The following is a 24,755-nucleotide window of genomic DNA, read 5'->3' on the forward strand; positions in this document are numbered from 1 at the left end:
GACTACCCTGGAAGGGATTTTAGCCAAGTCCTGTCACTCATTCACAACTCATTTATAAAATGAATCAATAGCACCTACTTTACAGGACAGGTAAGGTAAGCACAGTGAATGCCTGGGGAGCAAATTGGATGCATCCCAGGCACCCAGAATAGATGTCTCCAGCGTCCTCAGTCACCTGCCTGCTTGTCTGCATCATCGTGCTGGTCCAGGCTCTGAGCTGACGGCTTCACTCACTCTATTTCATTGTGTGCTCCTTACTTCACTCTGATATTTGCTCAGATGCCCACTGTCACTTCCTCATTCTCTGCTGACTGAAGGGACTCCCCAGCATTGGTTTTTTTGTGTGTTCCAAGCCCTGCTTTCTTTCCCACTATTGCACTTATTATCACTGACAATCACAGGTAATGTATTGTACATGGCATCTTATAGATAACATTTTACCTGTGTCATTTATTTGTTTATCCCCCTTTCTTCCCTGTTCCTCCACAAAGTATGCGAGTTCTGCAAGGACAGGAGCTTTGGTCTTTTTTATTCATTGCTCTATCTCGGTTCCTAGAATAATGTCTGGTACCTGAGAGGGGTTCAGATATCTATGAAACACTTGGGTGAGTGAGTGAATGCATTTGACCCTCATTGCACCCTCCAAGGGAGTCGTAATCATTCTCATTTTACAGACATCAAAACCGAGGCTCAGAGAGGTCAAGTAACTTGCCCCAGGCCACAGAACTGGTCATTGTTGGAGCCAGAGTTCTAAGCCAGATCTCTCTGAGTCCCTATCACACATTCTTTCCATTTCACCCAGGGAGGGCGAGAGCTATAGTTAGTGACAATGTCCAGGTTGCTTCTTTGTGGCCTTGGAATGCAGTATATGATGAAGATAACTTAATAAATATTTGTACTTTCTTAAACAGTTTTACATATGTTAAATGGACAATAAGCTTGTATCCCTTGAGCAAATACAGTGTAGTGTGCATATGCAGTCACATGTGTAGTGTATACATGTAATGTGCACATGTGCATAAGTACAGACAGTGTAACACACCTGTTTTGTTCTCTGCTCCTTTGTTACAACTCAGGTGGCAACCTTTCCAAACAAGACTGGACCATCCAGTGGCCCACCACGGAGACGGGGAAGGAGAACAGCCCAGTGTGTGCCCCGGAGCCGACGCCATGGATCCGCCCCCACCTCTCCCAGAGCCCCAGGGTGCAGTCCAAGTGCGCCCAGCTCTACTGTCACGCCAGCCCCACCCCTGGAGCCCCTGTGTATACCCAAGTGGACAAGCTCACCGTGGACGCCTACCCGGGCCTGTGCCCACCACCGCCCCTGGATTCAGGCCACCGTTCCCTGCCCCCGTCGCCCCGGCAGCGGCATGCAGTCCGCACCCCGCCACGCACCCCTAATATCGTCACCACCGTGACCCCTCCAGGCACGCCGCCCATGAGGAGGAAGAATAAGCTGAAGCCCCCAGGGACCCCACCGCCCTCCTCCCGGAAGCTGATCCACTTGCTCCCGGGGTTCACGGCCCTGCATCGGAGCAAGTCCCACGAATTCCAGCTGGGCCACCGAGTGGACGAGGCCCACACGCCCAAGTGAGTGCATGGGGGTGCCCTGGGGCAGCTGAGCCCGGGGCTGCGGGAGCGGGGAGGTGGGGGGCTGCCTGTCTTGAGGCCCAAGACCCGCCCAGCTCAGGGAAGCCTGAATAGACTTGTGTTTCCCTCCTCCAGTTGAATGAAAGGTCCAGCCTTCTGGGAGTCAGTGTCACTTGGTTGCCAGATTAAATGCTCAAAATCTATTCGCTATAGAGGGTGGTGCCACTTCTGGAAAAGACAAAGAGAAGGCACTGTTCTCTGTCTTGATTTTTGACTTATTTGATAGAATTTGAAATGAACTTCTTAGTGTGATAAATGGGGAGATAGAAACATTCCTCCCAGGGCCAACCTCTCCACTGTGCATTGGCTCCTGACAGTGGCTTGAGTCATCGGGGCAGCTGCCCAGCACTTTGATTTAAGATAATGGGAACCGGGATGAGGGCATGATATCAGCATGGGGAGGAGCAGTCACACGGAGACGGGCAGTACGTGAGGCCTTTGAAAACCAAGACAGGACAGGAGCAAGATTGGGGACAGCTGAGACCTCAGAAATGCCTCCAGAAACTGGAGGCCGAAATGAGGAAACAATTCAAAGCCAAGTGTGTGGCCTCAGCATGGCAGACGTCAAGACAGTCATGATTGATTGTTGTTAAATAGGGCACCTCTAGGTTCCCTACTGGGGCAAGGGCAGGTCCTAGGCCCACCCCAGAGTGAAGTCGGGCTCTCTGTAACACATTATGCCCAACTGAAGGATTTGATGATTGAGTCTCATTCATTCATTCATTCATTCATTCATCATACATTTTTACCAAGTCCTACAGGGATTCTCTGGCGAGCAAATGACTGGCTTCCCGGGAGCTTACAATGGAGAAGGAAAGAATGCTAAGTCAGGAGACTAGAACAGTAAGGTGTGTGGAGCAGGACAAGGAGGGTGGTGGGGTCTACCTTGGAAGCATCAATAAGATTGAGAGTCCGAGTCCCAATTTGGGAGAGTCTGAGCCCCATCTGTCAGTGAAACTCTCCTCTCTTCTCCCCTGCGTTTGGTCTGGGAGCAGTTACTCCTCCAGGACAAATTTGAGGCTCCTTTGTTCGCTGGGCGGGCTCATTCTTGGGCCTTCCCTGCTCTCTGTCCCAGAGACACAAAGCTGCTGTGCAGACTCCCCCCTGAGGTGTCAGCTGCCTGAAGGAGTTGTGCCCTGTTTAGTGGTTTTATTAGGCTCTGCAGCCCAGCAGCAAAACACTCACTGGCTTGGTTCATTCTGCAAACTTGTTTTTCAGTGCTTTGACGTGCAGGGTCTGTGTGAGGGGCCTGGAGTTCAGGGTTCAGAGGAGTCGGGCTGAAAACATCAGTTTATAGCTCAGTGGGGAAAGGCCTGGAGCAGAGAAAGTAAGGCTAGGGCTGCAGGAGCCTGATGAGGATCACCTAAAACATCCCAGGGAGCCGGGGACAGCTTCCTGGAGGAACTGTCCTCTAAGACAGGGGTCAGAAAACGTGTCCTGTAAGAAGCCAGGGAGTAAAGAGCCCTGGGGTCTGCCATCCTGCGGCCTCTCTTGCATCCACCCAGCCCTGAGGTTGTAGGTGAAACCAGCCATAAGTGATAAGCAAATGAATGGGCACAGTGGTCTTCCAATACATCCTCTAAAAAAAAATAGTTTTATTGATTTTTAGAGAGAGGAAGGCAGAAGGGGAGAGAGAGAAACACCGATGGATCGGCTGCCTCCTACACACCTCTGCCAGAGATCAAGCCCCAAACTCGGGCATGTGCCCTGACCTGGAATCGAACCAGCAACCTTTCGGTGCATGGGACAATGCCCAACCAACTGAGCCACACTGGCCAAAGCTCCTCCAGGAAATCTTTATTTATAAAAACGTGGTGGGCTGATTTGGCCTTTGGGCTGCTGTAGTTTGCCAACACTGGACCTAAGGAGGGACCTGCAGAGTGGGTGGGGTTGGCCGGGTGAAGAGAGAGGGGAGAGTGTGGGGGCAGGAGAACAGCAGGCTGGGTACTGAAAATGGCCCAGGGCTCGACGTGGAGCCTGTGCGTGCTTGTGGAGTAGTGAGGGTGCAGAGGAGGAGCTGTGGGCGGTTGGGAGTTCATCCTGAAGTCCGTCAGCAGGGGCCTCAGGAAGGGCTCTCGTGACGTGTCACGTGTCATTTTAGCCTTAAGGCCTCAGTCCAGTTGCTCTGAGCCCTTTTGTTCCCGTTTCCTATTAATTAATTCTTCCAAGTATGCAGTACTGCCTCCCAGGACGCAGGAGAGTGTGGCTTTGGCGGCACAGCAAGCAGAAGTCAGTGGGGGCTCTGCCATCTGCTGCTGGCGGGAAGGATGGCACTTTCCAGGGCTGCTCTTTTCCCTGCCTGCGTCACCTCCCATGGCCTCCTGACCTACAGCTGGTGGGCGAGGGCCTGTGGGGACTCTGCAATTTAACATGAGTGTGGCCCGGGGATGTCTGGTGGCTGCCGAGAGCTCTCCAGCTCACCTCCCTCCCCCTCCTGCTCCCCTCAGGCTGGAGGCATTTGTCAACTTGAATGAATAGAGGAAGAATAAAACTAGTAACAACTCTCCAGGCCTCCCTCCTCGGCCCTTCCACCATGGCAGGGCTCCCAGGAGCTGTGAGGGGAGCAGGCGAGGTGAATTTTCTAGGGGCCTAAAGGTTTTCAGGAAGTAGTCACCGGGCGGGCGTATCTTCCAGCCCTGCTCGGGTCTCAGGGTCACACTTTGTACATTGGAGAGAGGACCTTTCAGGGGCGGGCTGCTGCCGCAGGCCCAGGGGGAGAAGATGCCTGCACCAACCTGGGCTTTAACCACTGAGCCGGGCGGGGAGCAGCCGGGGTGGACGGGGACCTGTGTCGGGTGTCACCTGAGGTTGGCACCAGCTTGGGTTTCACTTCCCAAGGTGTTGAGGCTTAACATTTTGTTTTCAGTGAATATGATGGGGGACTATCTAAGAAACGTGTTCTTTGCCCAGGGAAGGTACAGACTCATTTCCTTACACCCTCTGTTTTGTAGAACTTGAGAATTTGAGGACTTGAGAATTTCCCTATCTTTGGAGGGAGAGCTTTTTGGACAGCAACAGCCCTGGGGGGCAGTTAGGAAGGCTTTGTCCTTGTCCTTGATCTGATGGCTAACCTTAGAGAGGCTCTCAGTTAAATGGCTATGGTTTTCCTCACACCAAACTGACCCTCCACTTCTTTCCAACTCTGCCTCCATATTTCTGTTACCATACTGTGGTGCAACGAATAAAAACGGTAGAAACAGCCAACGTTTATTGAGTCCTTACCATGCTATGGGCATGGTACCAAGCACTTTATATGTAGTATCAGTTTCTACAACCTCACGAAGTAGCTGGTATCACCATCTCTCTGCTGTAGTGAAGAAACCAAGTTATATAACTCACTTAGGATCACATCTTCCCAAATCCGGTCCACCACCTGTTTTTGTAAATAAAGTTTTATTGGAACAGTGACACTTGCTCATGGACTGAATGTCTCTTGCTACCTTTGCAACTGAGACTATGCTTGGTAGAGCCTAAAGGATTCACTACCTGGCCCTTTCAGAAAATGCTTGAGGAATCCTGTCCTTAGCTGATCGGTGGGTGGCAAATGCAATACAGATCTGACCCAGTGGCAGGACTTAAAAGACTATGTACCCCAGGCAGTTTCTGTGGTGGTTGTGCCTGTCACTTGTGCATCCAGCAGGTTTTGAGTCCCTACTGTGTTCCTGGGTTGTGAGTTCTTTGAGGGTAGGAATGCCGTCTTATTCTTCTCTGTCACTTGTGTGCTTAACAGCTCTGGGTACATAGTTGAAGGCTCAGTGAATGTTTGCTGGAGGAATGAGTGAGTGAATGAATGAATGATTCTCCACCTCAGCATTAGAAACCACCTTTCCCTCCTGTCCGCCCCCCTACCCCCCGCCAGGCTATCAGTCTAGTTCTCTCTCTATTACAGAGTGAAAGTGAAAGAAGCTACACAGGGAGGGCCCATGTCCAGGTACGCTCATGTAGAGCAGGGATGGTGGCAAGAGACAGTGTCCCGGCTGAAGACCTGCTGGGCAGGGACATGTGGAAGCACCTGGCTGGTGACAGGAAGCGTTCCTTACTGTGCTTTTGGACAAATCTCTTAGAATTGTCCTCTCTCAGAATTCAAATGTTAACATCACATCACACTTTATGCAAGCAGTGTTCAGCCCTGGCAGGCGCAGCCCAGACTGTGAATGTGTGGGGCCCCTTCCTGGAGCTGCTGCAAGAGGTCTGCCCGCGATGGGGGCTCTTCCCCTTGCTCGCGGAGTTCCGGGGACCGGCAGAGCAGCAACACCCTCCTTCAAGGGCTGTTGCGAAGACAAAGTCTCCCGTAGGGAACTTCTTTGTGAGCAAGGAATATAATTCACGTGAAACGTAAAGTTTCCAACTCAACATCAAGGTGGTGTTGCCTGCATTTCACAGAAGGAAGCCAGCATTTTTTGAGCACCAGTTCCTTGCATTCCTGCATCTCTTAGCACCAGTTAGCATTTTTCCCACTTGGAAATGATGTAGGGAGCAGTCTTGACCCCTGAGCTCTGGACTGTCTGGTGCCAAAGCTAATGGTTTTGGCCCCTCCCCACATTTGCTGTGACCCTTTTGTCATGGTTTGGCTGTGGGGGAAGGCAGCATAGATGACTTGGCCTCAGGCCCCTACTTCCTACCTGAGACCTCCTGTGTCTGCAGCTCCTGGGCTAGGGACCCAGCATCCCATGAACTGAGAGCTCGGTGCTGTCTGGACCTCGGGGCCATTCTCCACGCTCGGAGTGTTACACGGCCCTGGGGGGCCTTGGGTTGCTCACCAGGCACTGTGTTCTGAGTTTTTCTCAGTTATCCATTTAGGTTTTCAAGAATATTTCCGAAGTGTGGGAGGCGAGGGGCTCACAGGGAGCCAGAGGCTCTCTCAGAAGTTAATGTTCCGTCCCAGGTTATAATGGACAGCAGCTGGGATGTCTGCCTGGGCCAATTTGCTGCGAGCAGCTCTGCACTTGGCCTCCAGTGAAGAATTAGTGAGTTTACTTAACCGTGGTGAGTGCAGGTGTAGCAAAATGATGGAGCTTCCTGCAGGTGGGACAAAGTGGGTCTTTTTCTCACATGACCCCTTTGCCTTCTCCCTCCTTTTTCCTCATCTGTCTCTTGTCACTGTGAGCAGGTCACATGCTTCCCAACTATCCTCTCTCTTCCCTTTAGCCTCTTTATTGGCAATTTTTAAAAGTGATTATTAATATAATACAATAAAAAACAGACTTTAAATTCATTGAATTTTGATAAACATATATCCCCAGGTACCCACCACCCCAGTCAACATATAAAACATCGTTCTGGCTGGTATGGATCAGTGATTAGAGTGTTGGCCCACCCACCAAAGGGTTGTGGGTTCAACCGGCCTGGTTGGGGCGCCTGCTGGCGGCAGCCAATCGATGTCTCTCTCTCACATCAGTGTTTCCCCTTCTTCTTCCTCTTTTCTACTCTAAAAAAAAAAATCAATAGAAAAAATATCCTTGGGCGAGAATTAACAAAGAAAAGAAAAAAAAGGTATAGAACATTTCTCATTCACTCTGGAAAATTCCATCATGCCTCCTTTACCATCATATCCCCCCCACCCCCCCTTGAAGGCAACCACAATTCTGATTTTTATCCCATAGCTTAGGCCTCTTATAGAACATCCTGTATATGGAATCATGCATTATACACACTTGTGATTGGCTTATTTCACTTAACATGATGTTTTTGAGATTAATCCATGTTGTATAGATTAGTGGTTCATTCTTTTGTATTACTTTGTTACTATGTGTTACTGATATTGCATTGTGTGAGTACACAATAGTTTATTTATTCCTTCCTTACTGTGTTCGTTTCTTAGGACTGCTACAGCAAAGTACCACGAACGTAGTAGCTTAAAACAACAGAAATGTATTCTCATGTTCTGGAGGCTAGAAGTCCAAAATCAAGGGGTTAACTGGGCCTTGCTTTCTCAAGATAGAGAATTCTTTCTTGCCTTTTCTAGCTTCTGGGGACTCAGGGCAGTCCTTGGTGTTTTGGGCTCGTAGCCGCATCATTCCAGTCCCTGCCTCTGTCTACACTGGGCCTTCTTCCCTCTGTATGTCCTCTCCTCTTCTTATAAGGACACCAGCCATTAGAGTTAGAGCTCACTCTAATCCATTATGACCTTAGCTTAACTGATCACATCTGCAAACACCCTGTTTCTAAATAAGGCCACATTCACAAGTGCTAGGGTTAGGGCTCACTACACTTCCATTGATGGGTATTTTAGAGTCTTTCCAGTTTGGGGCTCTTGGGATGAAATCTGCTATGAACATTCTATACAGGGCTTTATTTACTTATTTTTTATGTACAAATGTTTTCCTTTCTCTTGGGTAAATACCTAGCAGTAGAATTCCTAGGTCATAGCATATTTGTTTAACTTTATTATTTTAAAAATATATATTTTTATTGATTTTAGAAAGAAAGGGAGAGGAGAGAGGGAGATAGAAACATCAATGATGAGAGAGAATCATTGATTGACTGCCTCCTGCACGCCCCACACTGGGGATGGAGTCCGCAATCCTGGCATGTGCCCTGACTGGAATCAAACCATGACCTCCTGGTTCATAGGTGAACACTCAATCACTGAGCCATACTGGCCAGATTATTTGTTTACCTTTATAATAAATCATTATACTGTTTCCAGAGTGGTAGTACTGTCACATCCCCACCAGCAATGTGTGAGAAGTCGGTGGTTGTCAGCATGGAGCAGTTTTGTCCCCACAGGACATGTGGCAACGTCTGGAGACTTGTTTTTGGTTGCCATAATTTTGGGGGGGGTGGGTACAGGCGAGTGCTGCTAGCATCTATCACCGGGGTGGAGACCAAGGATGCTGATAAAACATTCTACAGTGTATGCAGCAGCCCCCTCTCACCCTCCGGAAAGAATTATCCAGCCCAAATATGAGGAGTGCCAAGGTTGAGGAACCCTGCACTGCATCCTTGTCATCGCTTGATATTGTCAGGTTTCTAACTTTATTTATTCTAGTAGGTATGAAGAAGTATCTTGTTGTGTTTTAATTTGCATTATTTAATTAATCACTGCATTTCCCTGAGGACTAAAGATGTTGAACATCTTTTTGTGGATTTACTGGCCATTTCTCTCTCTCTCTCTCAGCTATCTGTTCAAGTCTTTTGCCTAATTTTTAATTGGGTTGATTATCTTCTTCTTAACTGTGTGGTAGGCCCTATGTCAGATTATGTCTTGTGGATATTTAGCTTCCCTTATCACTTGCGTATCGTTGTCTTTCAAAGAGCTGACAGTCTCAGTGTTAATGGAGTCCTGTTAATCACTTCTTTTCTTTTGTGTTTAAGGCTTTTTATATCCTGTCTAAGAAATCTTTGCAAGTCCCAAGATAGTCTCCTGGTTTCTTCTAGAAGTATTACAGTTTTAGCTTTTATGATAGGTTTATTATCAGTCTCACGTTAATTTTTTCATATGGTGTGAGGTAAGGATCAAGCCTCATTATTTTCCACATGAGTATCCAGTTGTTACAACACCATTTGTTGAAGAGACCACCTATTCTCCATTGAGGAATCTTTGTCAAATATAAATCAGCCATGATTATGTGGGCCTATTTCACACCTGCATTCTGTTCTGTTTTATGCCAGTGCCACACTGTCTTGATTCCCATCGGCTCCCTGGCCCCCTCTCCTCCATCTCTTCTGTGTTTTTCCCTCTCTCAGCTCCCCCTCTTTCATTGGGCTCCTGTTGAGGGCGATTGGGAGAGAAAAAGTAAGCTAATTGTTTATTTTTCTTTGTTGATGCCTCTTTGCAGGCTATTTCCTCTGTGTGTGTGTGTGTGTGTGTGTGTGTGTGTGTGTGTGTAAACTGACGTAGCCAGGATGAAAAAGCCTAAGCTAGCTGTACCTGGCATCTTTGTTCACTGGTTTTCTTACTTCTCACCCAACATAGTTCTCACTTGCCCTGAGGACATACTGTCTAAACAGTCAGGCCTCATTCTTCCCAGTGTCTTTGACTCTGTTGACTCCTTGAAACTCCCACCCACCACTCACCCCCAAGTCTTCCTGGAATCAGTCACAAAAGGTCATATTTTTTCTCTTCTAATGAGTGACTCATCAAAGCTAGGGCTGAACACTTGCAAACAGCCATCCCTACAAGGGATTGAAAATGTTTCTTGTCTCTGCTGATTTTCCCATTTATTCCTGGCATGTTCTTGTGCCTCTGACGCCGCTGCGGTGTCCTGTGCTTCAGACCCCCGCCTGTTTGACGTAGATCGTGGAGCACCCAGCAGCCCAGAACCGCATGGCCGGGGCGGGGCAAGACTATTTTTTGCTGATGACCCAAAGAGATGATGCTGGTAGTGTAGCTGCCAGCAGCAAAGCCACTTCGGCTCTCATGACTCTTCAGGGCCCAGTGGAAAGGTTACATTGCCCATTGCATCGCTATTGAGGAAAAGTCCCATTTGTATTTGCAAATGGTAGGTCAGAACCTGTACTGAGTCCTCGGCACCCGAGGGGGCATTGCTGCTCACTTCCAGGTGGAGTTTAAAAGACTTACATTCTGATTTCCTGTTTATGTGGAATCTAAAGAACAATATGAAAGAACAAGCAAAAACAAAACAGACTCATAAACACAGACAACAGACTGAGGGCTGCCAGAGGGGAGGGGATTGGGGGACTGGGTAGAAAAGGTGGAGGGGTTGAGAAGTACAGATTGGTAGTTACAAAATAGTCCCGGGGCTGGAAAGTACAGCACAGGGAATGTGATCAATAGTATTGTTATAACTGTGTATGGTGCCAGGTGGGGACTGGGAATATCGGGGGACACTTTGTAAAGTACACGATTGTCTAACCACTATGCAATGTAAACTATAATTGAAAAAAAATTAAAATAAAAAAAATTAGGAACAAAAGGTATACACTAAATCCTATCCCCGAAACATGTTATGTTTTAAAGAGAAAATTGAAATAGAAAGCGCAGGCCTTAAAGATAGCTTGGGTCTCAGATACTCATATAATGATTTTTGTTGGTTTGGACACGGACAGTTTTTGAAGATCGATCCTCAGAGTGCCTGGGGAGGCTTTCCATAGGAGGTGCCGCTGGGCTGTCCCTGCCGAGAGGGAAGAGTGTACCTGGGGAGGGTCAGGGAGGGGAGGGCGTGCCAGCAGAGGGGATGGTGGGAAAGCGAGAAACTTGCTTTCAAGAGGGGATGCTATCAGACTTATAGTTTATCAAGAGCAGCCAGAAGTATGGAATTTTTAGTGTGGAATTTCTCTATTTTTAAAAAATGTTGCCAACGAATCCAAATTTAAGCCTCATATGAGCCCGATAAAACTTGTCTGCTGTCCAGATGTTACGCCACAGGTCACCTTTGCATACTAAATGTAAAACCCTGCACAGCCATTCAATAAATGTTTTCCTTGACGTCCACCAAAATGGAAAGCCCACTGGGCCCACGCAGGGCAGCTGGTTGGGAGGGTGACCGTCCTCTCTTCTAGGGAGGTGGTCACACTACCCTATGCTTTGCCAGGGCTGCTGTTGGCCTACGTATTCAAGAGGCTAAAAACAGTCTCAGTGTTTGGGTGGCTCTTTCGTTTTAACCGCCTCCTGGCCACTGACAGTTGTCACCTCATTAATCTTCATGGCAGGAAGCCTGGCTTGGAGGGTTGAAGTTCACATATTTAATTCTGACTAGGCATGTGTGACTCAGTTTCCCCATCTGACCAAGAGCCACCCACCCACCAACCTCATGGGCCAGGGCTTGAGGGTAAAGGTGGAGGCTTCCTGGGTGGCAGTCGGACAAGAACAACGATAAAGCCCTGAAGGCCACATTAATTTGATGCCCCATCAGTCCAGTTCTGAATTATTTCAACGGGAATGACTTGACTGAAGTTTGCTGAGCAGTAGCTTTACTTTCACGGACCCCAAACAATTGGATTTCACGAAAATGGTCCTAGAAAAAGTGCCCTTCTCATGAACCTCTGTGCATGCCCGGTGACTTGAGAAGAGCCTGTTTCTATTCCGTTTTATAACCCAGTTATTAAAGATTCTTGCAGCACCTCTAGACAATACTCTTAACCCAGAGGAAGTGACTGCATTAAAAGTTATAAAAGTATATTTCTTTCAAAAGGTGCTGTACTTGATCTCCTTTTGTAATGACAGGATTCTTTTTTTTGCAAGTGACTAAATCTCACACTGGCTCGTCCCACCAAATGCAGGTTTTTGTAGCTGTTATTTCTCCAGATCCTTCTTGGAGCTCCATGTCCTTCTTGGAGCTCTGGCCCTTCCGTGTTCCCTGGCCGCTGAAGTGGGATTGTGTTCCCTTCCAGGGTCCTCCTGATTGTTGCATTGTATTTGCACGGGGGCTGGAGGAGGATGGGGTGGTCTGTAGCTCATAGACCCTCCAACAGTGATTCTCCTGAGCTGGCATGGGGCGACTTAGTGTTTCATTAATGTTAATTACAGCCACACATCATTTCAAGGGAGCCCAGATTCTTGCTGATCTCAGTGGAGAGAAACTTAGAACGCGCCCCTTAATGAGAAAGTTGTGTCTCTCTTGCACTGTGAAATTGTGAGTGTGACGGTGAATTTAGATGAGAATTTATGTATCCAGGGGCAACGCGGAGAGGCAAGAATTCCCCAAATATCTGCTTACTACTAGGTGAGTTTTAATCCTGGGTGTTGGGCAAAAAAATGAATGCTGGCTGGAACTTCTAGATTCCCAGGGGAACGCCAGAGCCAGGGTGCATGTGGGTGATTTGAGTGCTCTCCCCGACACTGTTGACATTTGGGGTTACGGAATTCTCTGTGGTGGGGGCTTCCCTGTACATTGGAGGGTCTCTAACAGCTTCTCTTACCTCTACCCACTAGGTGCCATAGCAACCCCCTCCCCAAGTTGTGACAACAAAGAAATGTCTCCTGACATTGCCCAGCGTCCCCTGGAGGGCAAAGCTCTCTCCAGATGGGAAGCACTGGTAATAGTGGGGCCCCTCAGACTCCAATGCCCGTGTGAGTCCGGAGGCAGCTGCTGCAGGACACAGGGCTTAGAGGTCAGACTGACTGGATTCAGATCCCTGCAGCTGTGTGACCTTAGGCAAGTCACTTAACCTCTCTGAGCATAATAGCTGCTTCAAAGGTTGCTGTAGACATGAACTGGAATGGTGTCAATGAAGTGCAGGCACCAGGTAGATTCTCTGTGTTTTCTTTCCCTGCTGCCCCGCTCCCCTCCTCTCCCTCCTCCTTTTCTAGACCCTCCCTCCTTTTCCTCCTTACCCTCCTCCTCCCTCTCCTCCCCAGGCTCTGAGAATCTGTCCCCCCTTAGCTAATCCCTAGGGGCAGATGGGTGCAAGCTGCCCCCAGGTTTCCTTTGCTTCTTCTCTTGCCTCTCCTCATGCAACTCCAGGCAGGGCACAGGTTAGGGTAAAGGAAAAGTTCCACTTAATTAGTTAAAGTTCCCTTCAGAGAACGGTGCGGTGTTAGAATTTGCAGCTTCATGAGCGAGTTCCACCTGCAGCTCCAAAAGGAATAATAGATCAGTGAGACTGGAACCTGAGATCAGATCCTCCTTCTGCATCAGTAACAGGCATTTGGAGGCAGACTTAAAGAGCTGGTTTGATAATGAAGAGCTGCTGCTTTCCCCATCCTGCCTCCAAATCATTCTGACCTCTTCAGTGAGTGCAGAAGGAATAAAGTATTGGGGAGTAATTTGCCCTCTCGGCCCCCAAACAGCTCAAGTAATTCTGTGCTGAACTCATTTAATTCCGACTTAGAAGCAGTGTTTGCTGGCATTCAGGGAGCCTGGGCAGTTGAAGTCGAGTCAGCCTCCGGGAGTAAGTTGTGTTTGTGCCAGTGCCCCATCCCCTGTTGTCCGGCCAGGATGCAGCCCCACCTCACCCCTCAGGCTAGTACCTGCTCCTCAGGGCGCACAGAAGGGAGGAAGGAAGAGAGGCAAAGGCTGTGATTGTGGTGTCCCTTGTCCTCTCCTGCCCCTTCCTGTCCTCACCTGGTGCTGGTGTGACAAACACAAACTATACAAGTAAGTGAAACAATACTTACTTGTTTTAGTCCCTAAGTCACTGCTCTTAACCCTTCCTTGGCTAGGAAATGTTTTTTTGGAGAGTATTAGCTAACATGCCCAAATCTGTGGTACTCAGAGTTCCCAGAGAAGCAACCAGCAGGCTGTGTGTTTGTGTCTTTCTCTCTCTCTCTCTCTCTCTCTGTATATGTGTGTGTGTATATATATATATATATATATATATATATATATATATATATATCATCTCTATAGCAATATCATCTATTATCTATGTCTATATCTCATCTATGTCATGTATATCTATATCATTTATATCTAGATCAATATCACCTTTCTCTCTATATATATCCTGTATCTATATCTATAGCTGTAACTATCTCTATTTTAAGGAATCGCCTCATGAGATTGTGGGGCTGGCAAGTCCAGAACCTTCCCAGCGGGCCAGCAGGCTGGACATTCTGGAGTTGATGTTGCCGTCTTGAGTTGAGAGGCAGCCTGGAGACAGAATTCCTCTCCACATGCTGAGCGCTGGAGTTTATCCTCAACTCCTCTAGCAGACAGATCAAGCTCATTGCTCCATTTCACAGGTGGAGGGGTGAGGCTGGGAGGGAGCTGGTGAGAGTGTCCATGCTGCCGGGACAGGAAGGAGCAGCCCCTTCATCTGCCTCCAGCCAGTGGTATTTCTGAGGTTTTTGTGGTCTTCATGGCTCCCACTCTCTCCCGCCTCCCAGCTCCGCCCTGAGACTCCGTCCCAGGCTGCATCTTTTCTTGGGAAGAGTCGCCATCACCTCTCAAGGCTGAGGCTCCTGGAGAAGAGCGCAAGAGCATCTTTTTAGTGGAGATGAGATTTTTGCTGCTGAACAAATACAGACGGTGCCTTGGGCTTCTACCTTGCCTCTTGCTAAAGAGCACAAGGCTGGAGAGGCCTGGTCACTGCCCACAGGGGATGAGACAGGCACGAGCCCACCTGCAGCCCGTTTCTGGGCCTGGGAGGCTGGAGGTGGTTGATCTAACCCTGGCTCTGAGTGCCTCCCGCCCTGGCTGGCTCACCTGTAGCTGCATGGAGATACATCCTGGCCCTGAGCTCAGCGCAGCTCCTCCAGGCAGTGGTGGTTGTGGCAGGAACAGAGAAGGGTGTGGTCACTTGTGTCTCGCTGATCCCCACATCACCAGGCTGACTCCTCATGGCGACACAGCCAGCCACAGGCGGGCCCTCAGGCCTTCGTCCTCACCGCAGGATTGCCCACGGTTTTGAATATCACGGGAAGTAGCAAAGGGCATTTCCGCAAGAGCTTACGGTGATGATGGATAGAGAGAACCATGGAGAATTTCAGGAAGAGCCAGCCAAGAAAAATTAAGGAAGAGGTCTAGCCAAAGTCTCCAGTTTCCGATCTGTGTGATCCATGGATCTCTCACGCCCAGACTTCTCTAATCCGCAAGGTGTGTCAATCCCACCTCCAAAATCTAGCATGACTCCATCCACCCTTGATGTGACTGTTCCCACTGGGTCTCCATTGGCCTCTCAACCATGATTCCCTTCTCAAAGCCCTTCTCCAGAGAGCTCCAGCCACACTGGTCTTCAGTGAGTTCTGGGAGCATGCAAGAGCTTGTTGCTTCAGGGCCTTTGCACATGCCTTTGTCTCCCTGGAATACCTTCCTCATTTCCACTCCCACTCTCTGCATGGCCGACTCCTTCTAATCCTTTCAGTCTGAGCTCCAGCTGCTCAGAGAGGCCTTCCTGACCACCCTGTCATCCTCTATCTCAGCACCCTGTGCGTTTCTTTCATAACACTCAGGATACTGGAATGGTTTCACTTATTTGATTGCAAGCTTGTCAGCCAACTCATATCCTGGCCCTCTTAGAACTTAGAGGCGGCAATGTTCTTTAAACAGATAGCTACTCAATTAGTTATATTAAATGGAGAAGGCAAATAAAGGGCACAATGAGGGATGAGGTGGGGAGGATGTGATTTAGACTGGACAGTTAGAGAAAGTGTCTCTGATTAAGTGACATTTAAGACAAGCTCCAGCGGGTATATAGACGTTAGCCAAGTGGAGAATGGAGTGAAGACTGTCTTACCCAGAGGGAACAGCATGTGCAAAGGTCCTGAAGCAGGAACAGTTTTAGTGTGCTCATGGAAAAATGTTGGCATGGATGAAGCATGGTGAGTGAGCAGATGTGACATGGTGCCAGGCAGGAAGGCAGGGGTCAGAGTTTGCATTTGTTAAAAATCACCAGCATAATGCTACTTAGCACCTATTCCATGCTACTGTTTGTTAGGCCCTGAGCTAAATGCTTCACACAGTTCTTTGAATTCTTACAACCACGGGTCTGATTCTTCTCAGGGTTTAGATGAAGAATTTGAGTCTCCCAAAGGCCACGGGACATGCTCAGAGCTCCACCCCACAGCCTGCAGGGGCAGACTCCGATTTGAACCCAGGACCCCAAAGCTTTTCAACACCACAGAACACTTGCTCTGTCCGCATTGAGTTCCAAAATCAGGTGCTTTTGCCCCAGCATCCAAGGCCACCTGGGGTGTCGGGGGGTGCAAGCACCTCAGGCTCCCCTACAATCCACCCTGCAACCCAGCTTTCTGCTCAGCCCTAATTCATACTTTGTCATGCATTTGAATGCTCCATTATTTCCTTCCCCCCAGAATGCTCTGAAACTTTCCCATTTCCTTGTTAAATAAAAGATGAGAAGCAGATAATCAAATCCAGATGCCCTCAAGGCCTTTGATGTCACCTGCCAATTTTTCTCTTGGTAATTTGTTTTTTTCTTTAAACAAAACAAAAGCGACGGTTTGATGCTTCGGAGCAAGAGGCCATATTCAAATGTTGTCATTACTTGTCGGGCCTCACTATGTTTTATTCACTCGTGTCTCCCTAGATACAGGGCTTGGATTCAATATTACAGCGATTTTTCAAATACCTCTCAAATGCCAAGGTCCTCTCCAGATCCACCCCCTTGAGAGGAAGAAGCAAACCTACTCTGTGACCCTTTTTCTTAGGATGAGAACTGGGTGTGGATCTAGAGTCAAGCACATTTAGTAGCTGTCTCCCCCAAAGGCAAGTGGCTCTTAATCTGGGTGACTTTGCTCCCCAGGAGACATTAGGCCACACCTGGAGTCAAGTTTGGTTGTCACAGTTGGGAAAGTGGAGGGGGGGGATTTGCTACTGGCATCTGTTGGGAAGAGACCAGAGATGCTGCTTAATATCCTACAATGCAGAGGACAGCCCCTCGCAACAAATGTCTGACCTAAATGTCAAGGGTGCCGAGGCTGAGAAACCCTCAGTGATTCCTGTGGGATGCTGTCTCATTCACTGCAGGGTCACCAGCCTGATGCCTGGCACTCAGTGGAGACTCAGTACATGTTGGTTGAAGGAATGCTCTCATCTGGCTTCTCTCTGCGGGGAGTTTGGGGATGACTCCCATCTGCTTCTCCATCTGCATCTCCTGTCCTTCCACGTTCCTCTCCAGCAATCCCCAACCATGTGTCTTTCCTGTCCTTGTTTCTTTCTTTTGCCCTTCCTTGTCTTCTTCTTCCCCTGTCTTCTTCCCCATTTATTCTTGAACACTCAGCTCAGGTGGCACCTCCTCCAGCAAGCCTTCCTCAACTCCCTCAGGCTGGTGTTCCTCCTATGAACCCCATCCCATCCTCCGCTCCCCCAATCACAAGGCTCGTTACTATGTGAAATCCATCAAGTTATTGATAGGTGTAGCTCCTCCCTCCCAAGTGTCCTGCCTATATTGTAACCTGCCACCTCCCGACCCGCTTCCAATTCCTGCCGACCACCTCCCCCCAAAAGTTTTTTCTCGGGAAAAATCACATCGAGATGAAGAGCTGCCATTTCTGGGGTTGGAAGTTGATTTGTCTCCCAGGGCTGCTGTAACAAATGACCCCATCTGTGACTTGAATAACAGACATTTATTGTCTTGTAGTTCAGGAGGCCAAAATGTCAAAATCAAGGTGTCCTTAGGGTCAGTTCCTCTTGCAGGCTCTGAATGAGAACCCATTCCAGGCCTCTCTCTGAGCTCCTGGAGGTTGCTAGCAGTCCTTGATGCTCACTGGCGTATGAGCACATCAATCATACAGCCTTCTCCAATCACTCTTTCCCTCCTCTCTAAAAAAAAACACTAGTCATTGGATTTAGGGTGACTTTGCAGGTGTGGTAAGTTAAGGACCTGGTGATGGAGATAATGCTGGCATGGACATTCACATACAAGTTTTTGTGGACATATGTTTTATTTTTATTATTGACTAGTAGCCCATTTGCAGGAAGAATCCTGCAAGCGGCCACTGTGGCCGCGTGCGCTGCCGCTGCCACTGCCGCCGTTGGGGATACAGCACCTACACCTGCGCCCTGCTGCCACCCGCCCTGCTCCACCCCGCTCCGCCCCGCTCCACCCCGCTCCGCCTCGCCCCGCCCCGCTCGGGCTTTCCCTCTGGCAGCCACCTTGCTTTCCGCTTTTCCTCCTTCTTCCTTCTAAGTTGTCTTCAGTCTTCACTCCTCCCTCCCTCAGCGTATGCAAATTAACCATCATCTTTGTTGGGTAATTTGCATACTCCCCCTGATTGGCTGGTGGGCATGGCTTTGGCTGGTAGGCGTGGCTTGGGCGTAGCAAAGGTGCAGTCAATTTGCATATTACTATTTTATTAGGTAGGACTAGAGGCCCAGTGCACAAAATTCGTGCATGGGGGGGTTGTCCCCTCAGCCCAGCCTGCACCCTCTCACAATCCTGGACCACTGGCTCCTAATTGCTCACCTGCCTGCCTGCCTGGTCGCCCCTAACTGCCCCACCCTCTGCCATCATGATCACCCCTCACTGCCTCTGTGTGCTGGCCTGACTGTCCCTAACTGCCCCCCTGCCGGCCTGGTTGTTTTTAACTGCCCCCTGATGCTGGCTAGGTCACCCCCAACTGCCCCCTCCCTGCTGGCTTGGTTGCTCCTATAACTGTCCCCCCACCCGCTGGCCTGGTCACCCCTTACTGCCCCCTCCTACTGGCCTGGTCGCCCCCAACTGCCCCCCTCTGCCAGCCTGGTCACCCCTAACTGCCTCCCCTCCTGCCGGCCTGGTCACCCCTCACTGCCCCCACTGCCAGCCTAATTGCCCCCAACTGCTCCTCTTGCTGGCCTGGTCGCCCCAACTGCACTCCCCCACCGGCCTGGTCACCCGTAACTGCCCCCCCGTCAGCCTGGTTGCCTCTTACTGCCCCCCTCTACTGGCCTGGTCTCCCCCAACTGCCCTACCCTGCTGGCCTGGTCACCCCACACAGCCTGCTGTGCAGTCGTTTGGTCGTCCCTCACCAACCCCCCTGCCAGCCTGGTCACCCCACGCAGCCTGCTTGTTCAGTTTTTTGGTCATCCCTCACTAACTCCCCTGCAGGCCTGGTTGTAGGCAGCCATCTTGTGAGGGCATGAGGGTCAATTTGCATATTACCGCTATCATATAGGAGGATTTCAGGGAAGAAGGGAGAGGGAGAGAGATATGGAAACATCAATGATGAGAGAGGATCATTGGTCAGCTGCCTCCTGCACGATCCAGCCTGCAACCCCAGCATGTGCCCTGACTGGGAATCAAACTGTGACCTCCTGGTTCATAATTCGATGCTCAACCATTGGGCCACACTGGCCGGGCAATGTGCACATACATTTTCATATCTGCTTTATCTTTCCTATTTATTACATGCATATAGTTCATATTTTTTAGCCATGCCACTGACCAAATCACTTTTTTGAAGCAAAATCATGTTTTTTAACTTACATACCATAAAATTCACTCATTGTAAGTACAATTCGGTGCACTTTATTAATTTTATAGACTTGAGCAACTTTCATCACACCCTAGTTTTAGAATATGTCCATCACCCCAAAAGATCCCTTGTGCCTATCTGTAGTTAATCCCCGCTTCTATCCCCGCTCCATGCGGCCACCAACCTGCTTTCTGTCTCTCTACCCATGTGATGGACCACTTTTAAAGTCTGTTTTTCATGCAGAATGACCAATACTGAAAGAGAAGAGGTAACACTGCCTGTGGCTTGGGCAAGTGATTTCACCTCTGCCAGCCTCAGTTTCCCCACCTGTGAAATGGGGTTGATCACTGCAGGCGGTTTACAGGATGGGAAGTTGCAACTAGTGAATGCATTTAAACATTCAGCTTAATGTTCTTCACACAGCAGGGACTCAGTGAAGTTTAGACAATGTAGTCACCACCTCCCTTTGTCCTAACAGTTCTGTGAGGTAGGTGTCATCAGCCCCACTTCACAGATGAATACACTGAGGCTCAGAGCAGTGGGTAGAGGTGCTGGGAACGAATTCCAGATTGCTGGATTCCAGAGCCTGCATCCTCCCACCTCATCAACTGCCCAGTTTCCAAAGACAAGGGCAGCCCCTGGTCCCAGCCTGGCCTGGTGGTTCTAAGTGCTCTGTCACAGCCCAATATATCAGGAACCAATTAGGGATGAGAGCACTTAGCTGCAAATGAGATTTCGGGGTAATGGTGGTAATGAAGCAGATGGAAACTGTCACTCAGCAGCAAAAGACAGCTGTTTGCCACCAAGCTTGGGTCCTAACGTTAGCAGGATAAGGACTGGGTTAGGGACCTCTGCTTGGTGACCCCTGGGGCCCCATAAGATCACCTGCCTCTGATCCACATTGTCCTGTGTCTCTGATTCCAAGCACCTGATAGTTCCTCAATACATACATGGGCCTATTGTATAGCTGGGAGAATGTTGGGGTGAGTGGACAAGGCTGGTATTCTTCAGCCTTGGTTTCCCCATCTGTGAAATGGGATTGTAGGTTGAGAATCGGCAGGTGCATCTCCTCTCTGGGAATGTCCTTTGCCTGACCAGTATGCTCCCCCATTTGGTCCCGGCTTCCTCTAGGAACCTTCCAGACTATGTGTCCACGAGCTTTTCACCCGCTCTCGGACCCCCAGGACTGCCCCTCTGTAGGACTTTCCGTCAGTCATTAAGCCGTCCTTTACGGACCGAACTCCCAGCCCCTAGTTCACAGTCGCATCCCCAACATCTATCCCAGGGCCTGGCACACAGTAGGCCCTTAAGGAATGTTTGCAGGACAAGTAACTAAAGAAAAGGCCAGACACATGATTCCTTCTGACCTTATCCTATTCTTCACACTTAGAGGTAGTAGCTTCTAATAAAACAATCCCAGCATGAGCAACAAGTGGGAGTGAATAGTGTCCCCTCCAAAGTCATGTCCACCTAGAACCTCAGAATATGACCTCATTTGGAAGAAGAGTCCTTGCAGATGTAATCGAATTGAGATGACGCCATTCTGGGTTATGGTGGGCCCTAAACCCAGTACCTGCTGTCCTTGTAAGAAGAGGAGATGACACTCAGGGACACACAGAGGACCACGTGAAAACAGACAGAAATTAGAGTGAGCAGCGACAAGCCAAGAAATACCATGGAGCACCAGAGCTGAAAGACAGAAAGGATCCCTCTCTCGAGCCTTGGGAGGGAGTGTGGACCTGCCAACACCTTGATTTTAGACTTTCAGCCTCTAGTTGTGAGAAAATAAACTCCATAGTTTTAAGGCACCCAGTTTGTGAGGGTCGGTTCCAGCAGCCCTAGGAAACCAATGCAGGTGGTCAGATCCTCTCCTTGCTGGGAAATGCCCGCAGCTGACACGTGCCGCGCCCTCGGAGCCACGGCTTGTGGTGCGTCATCTGGGATCTGCACAAAGGCCCCAGGAGCAAGTGCTTTCGGGTTCCTGTCCCTTTACCCAGCACCGCTTTCCCTTCCACAGACCCTCCACCTGCCCACTAGGCTGGAGATGGCGTGGGGGGGAGGCGGCCCTCGTGGCTGCGCCTATGAAAGCTGAGTTTCCCTCACTGAACACAATTGATATGAAAGGGGCACTTGCGGCTCAGGCGGCATTTGCAGTGAAGGCGTGATTATGAATTCCCTCCCTCCATGAATGCCAAACGGCCTCCTTGAATTCAGATAATCCCGAAGGTTATAGGGCTTGTTGGAACCCCATGGGAAGCCGTGCAGGCGTCAAATACTGCCCCGAAATGAGATGAAGCTTTTACCCAGAAATTGCCCAAATGCCTTCTGTGTATGTTAATACATCCTGGTGGTAGGAATGTGCTGTTTTGCTCTTTCTTCCTGCACAGCTTCTTTGCAAAGTCAAGAGACTAGCTGATTTCCCTGTTTTATTTACTCCTTGTGGAGTGGGGTAATTTCGGTGCCTGCTGTCTCCATGCGGTTGGAGCGCACAGCTTTCAGGTCAGGAGCGGGTGGGCACCCCAGCAGAGCGAGTCTGGAAGAGACAGATATTTATGGGGTCTGTTTGCGTTAATTTCCTTTGGCCTCTAATCCTGCTCTCTGGGAAGATTGCTGGGTAGCTGTGTGTGTTTGATAAGTTCAGTCTAGCCTGGGACATACAAGTGGTTTTTCAGCGGGAGATGGAATTGCCTTTTAAGAGCTTCAAGGTGCAATTTCTTCGCTGTTTTTGTCGTGGCCCTGGGATCAGTGTCAGGAAGCGAAGGCTGGTTTTCTCCCCTTCAGCTCCTAGAGTTCACGGCCGTGGAATGGCCTCGATGGGGTTCTGGACTCGTACCCGGCACCGGGGCTAGAAGCTAGAGAGGGGCATGTAGAGCAGTATTTCAGGAGCCGTTCCCTCTTGGGGTTGGGAGAGGGTCTGAAAATCAGTGCTGCCTTAAATCCTGTGCCCTTGGCGCCTCACTCATCTCATCCTAGTCCCGGCCTCCCCAGCACCCTATGGGTGCTCCATAATCATCTCATCCTAGTCCCGGCCTCCCCAGCACCCTATGGGTGCTCCATAATTATTTGCCAAAGGGACAAATTAATTCCTGCTCTACACACAAGAACGTGAGACTGAGAGAGGTTAAATAACTTGCCCAAGATTTGGCACGTGGTGGATCTGATATTGTGACTCAAGCCCAGAGCCATCTCGCTCTCTCTCCCCCTGACCCTGGTGTGGTCCTGGCTTCCTTCTGCTCCCCTTCATTTCTGGGCTGCTTTTTCGGGGGAGCAGGTGGGAAGGGGGGTGACCTGGAGTTTGGAGAGAGTGAGAAGGAAACAAGTCTGTTGCTGGAAACCGGTCCTTCCTCACCCGTTCTCCACCCGAGTTGGGGGGAGAGCTGCCTGGCTTCCCCTCCCCAAGTGGTCCCACTGCGCATGGAGGAAATTGGCCCTGCATGTGTCATGTGGTGGCTCTGGGTGATCTTCCCAGCTCAGCATCCCGTCACCAGAAAGGAGCTTCTACAAGGGCCACGATGTGCTGGCCACCAGCTCCAGGAGTTGCACGGAACCTGTTTGCAAGTGACCTGAGCCTTTGACTTGGTCTCTGGGAATTTTCCAGTTTGGTGGGGGCGAGGATAAAGAGGATCCTTAATGAGGAAATTAGTTCTGCCGACACGGGGGCGTCTAGAGGACAAGACGTCCTAGTTTGACACCATCCACAGGCTTTGGAAATGGCTTCTGGAGACTCTGATGTGGTTTTGGGAAAATGAGTCAGACTGAATTGCCTGCTCACCCACAGACACTCCCCCCTTTTAGTTTGATGGGTCTCTTTGATGTTCGGTTATAGAACCTGTTTTTGAGATTCTCTAAATTACTCCTCCCTTCAACATTCAATCAAGTATTTGGGTGTCTATTATATATCAGGTAGAAGAAGACAGATTTGGATGTGGGAGATGATTGAATCCCTCCCCTTTGGGATGGTAACTGATGGTCTAGCAAAGAGAGGTGCCTGGTGTTGGGAGGGTGTGTGATGGAGAATCACATTTGGCCGTTGATACCAGGAAAGCCTCTTTAGGAGAGTTATGAGTGAATTGCTATCTGCAAATGTAGAAGAAGTTAACTGGGGGCAGCCAGAGGCAACAGCATGGACAAAGGCTCTGGAGTGGACAGGGAAGCATGTTGCATGCGAGTGAATGAGGAAGAGCAGTCTGATGGAAGAGACAGTGAGGGGTCCGATCACATTCATTTCCTGGGACTGCTAACACATTACTCCAGATGGGGTGGCTTGCAACAACAGACATTTATTCTCTCAGTTCTGGAGGCCAGGCGTCTGAGTAAGGTGTCAGCAGGGGTTCTCCCCCTCCCCCCGCAAAGGCACGAGGGGAGAATACTTCCATGCCTCTTCCAGCTTCTGGTGGCTCCAGGTGTTCCTTTGCTTGTGATGCATCCCTCCAGTCTCCACTTCCACCTTCAGCTGGCCTTCCCCTCTGTGTCTTCTCTTCTGTGTGACCTTTCCCGCTGCCTTTCTCTTATAAGGACACTTGTCATTGGATTTAGGGCCTAGCTGGACAATCCAGGATTATTTTACCTCAAGATTCCTAACTGAATTAAACCTACCAGTACCTTTTTCCTCTCCTCCTCCCCCAAAATAAGGCAACCTTCGTACATCCCGTTGCATATATCCTTTGGGAAGAGGTATCATTCAGAGGTGATGTTAAAGAATTTGGTGTTTATTTTATGAGCCCTGGGAAGCCTCTAAAGGTTTGTAAACAAAGATGTGGTGTGACCAGCTTTAAACTTTTTAAAAGTTTCCTATAGCGCGGAGAGAGGACTGGTGAGCCTTCAGGAGGACCTGGTGAGAGATGATGGGGGCTTGTCCTGGAGTGGTGGAGGGAGGGCTGCTGAAAAGCAAATGGAGGTAAACTGGACGGCCCTTTTTATCATCCAGAACCAGGTATTCAGTGTTGCCCTGCATGATGGCACTGGCGCTGCGTGTACAAAGCCCGGTAAGAGGACGTTCCAGCCATTGGAGTAGTGCCGACATTTGCTCCCACACAATGGTTCCCCTCATTCTGTGGCTTTCTTGTAAATAAATGTTTTCATCAGTGCAGTTAATAGTGTCCTCACCTAGTTAAGTACACCCAGTGGCAGGAAGCCCATTAAAGCCCGGGCAGGCTTTTTCTATCTCCATGTATCTCCATGGCACCGGGCAGCATCATTTTTCACTGACTTATTATTATTATTTATAACAAGCAGGCCAGTCCTGTGCAGGAAGAATAAATAAGAAAGGCAATTGATGCTTACAGTTGGCTGCCTTTACTTTGCATTTCATTAAGGACCTCACTCTACGATGCTGCTGAGGTCAGAC

General features: G+C 49.4%; 1 protein-coding gene across 1 annotated transcript in view; it reads left to right on the forward strand.

Moving 5' to 3' along the window:
• KSR2 (kinase suppressor of ras 2) overlaps positions 1 to 24,755 on the forward strand; it is a 272,198-nt gene that overhangs the window by 107,247 nt on the left and 140,196 nt on the right. The window contains exon 4 of the mRNA XM_054712551.1: positions 1,077 to 1,590. Within this exon, the coding sequence (XP_054568526.1) occupies positions 1,077 to 1,590 (514 nt within the window). The remainder of the gene's footprint in view (positions 1 to 1,076; positions 1,591 to 24,755) is intronic.

Source organism: Eptesicus fuscus, chromosome 23 (assembly GCF_027574615.1).
Source record: "Eptesicus fuscus isolate TK198812 chromosome 23, DD_ASM_mEF_20220401, whole genome shotgun sequence".
Lineage (NCBI taxonomy): Eukaryota > Metazoa > Chordata > Mammalia > Chiroptera > Vespertilionidae > Eptesicus > Eptesicus fuscus.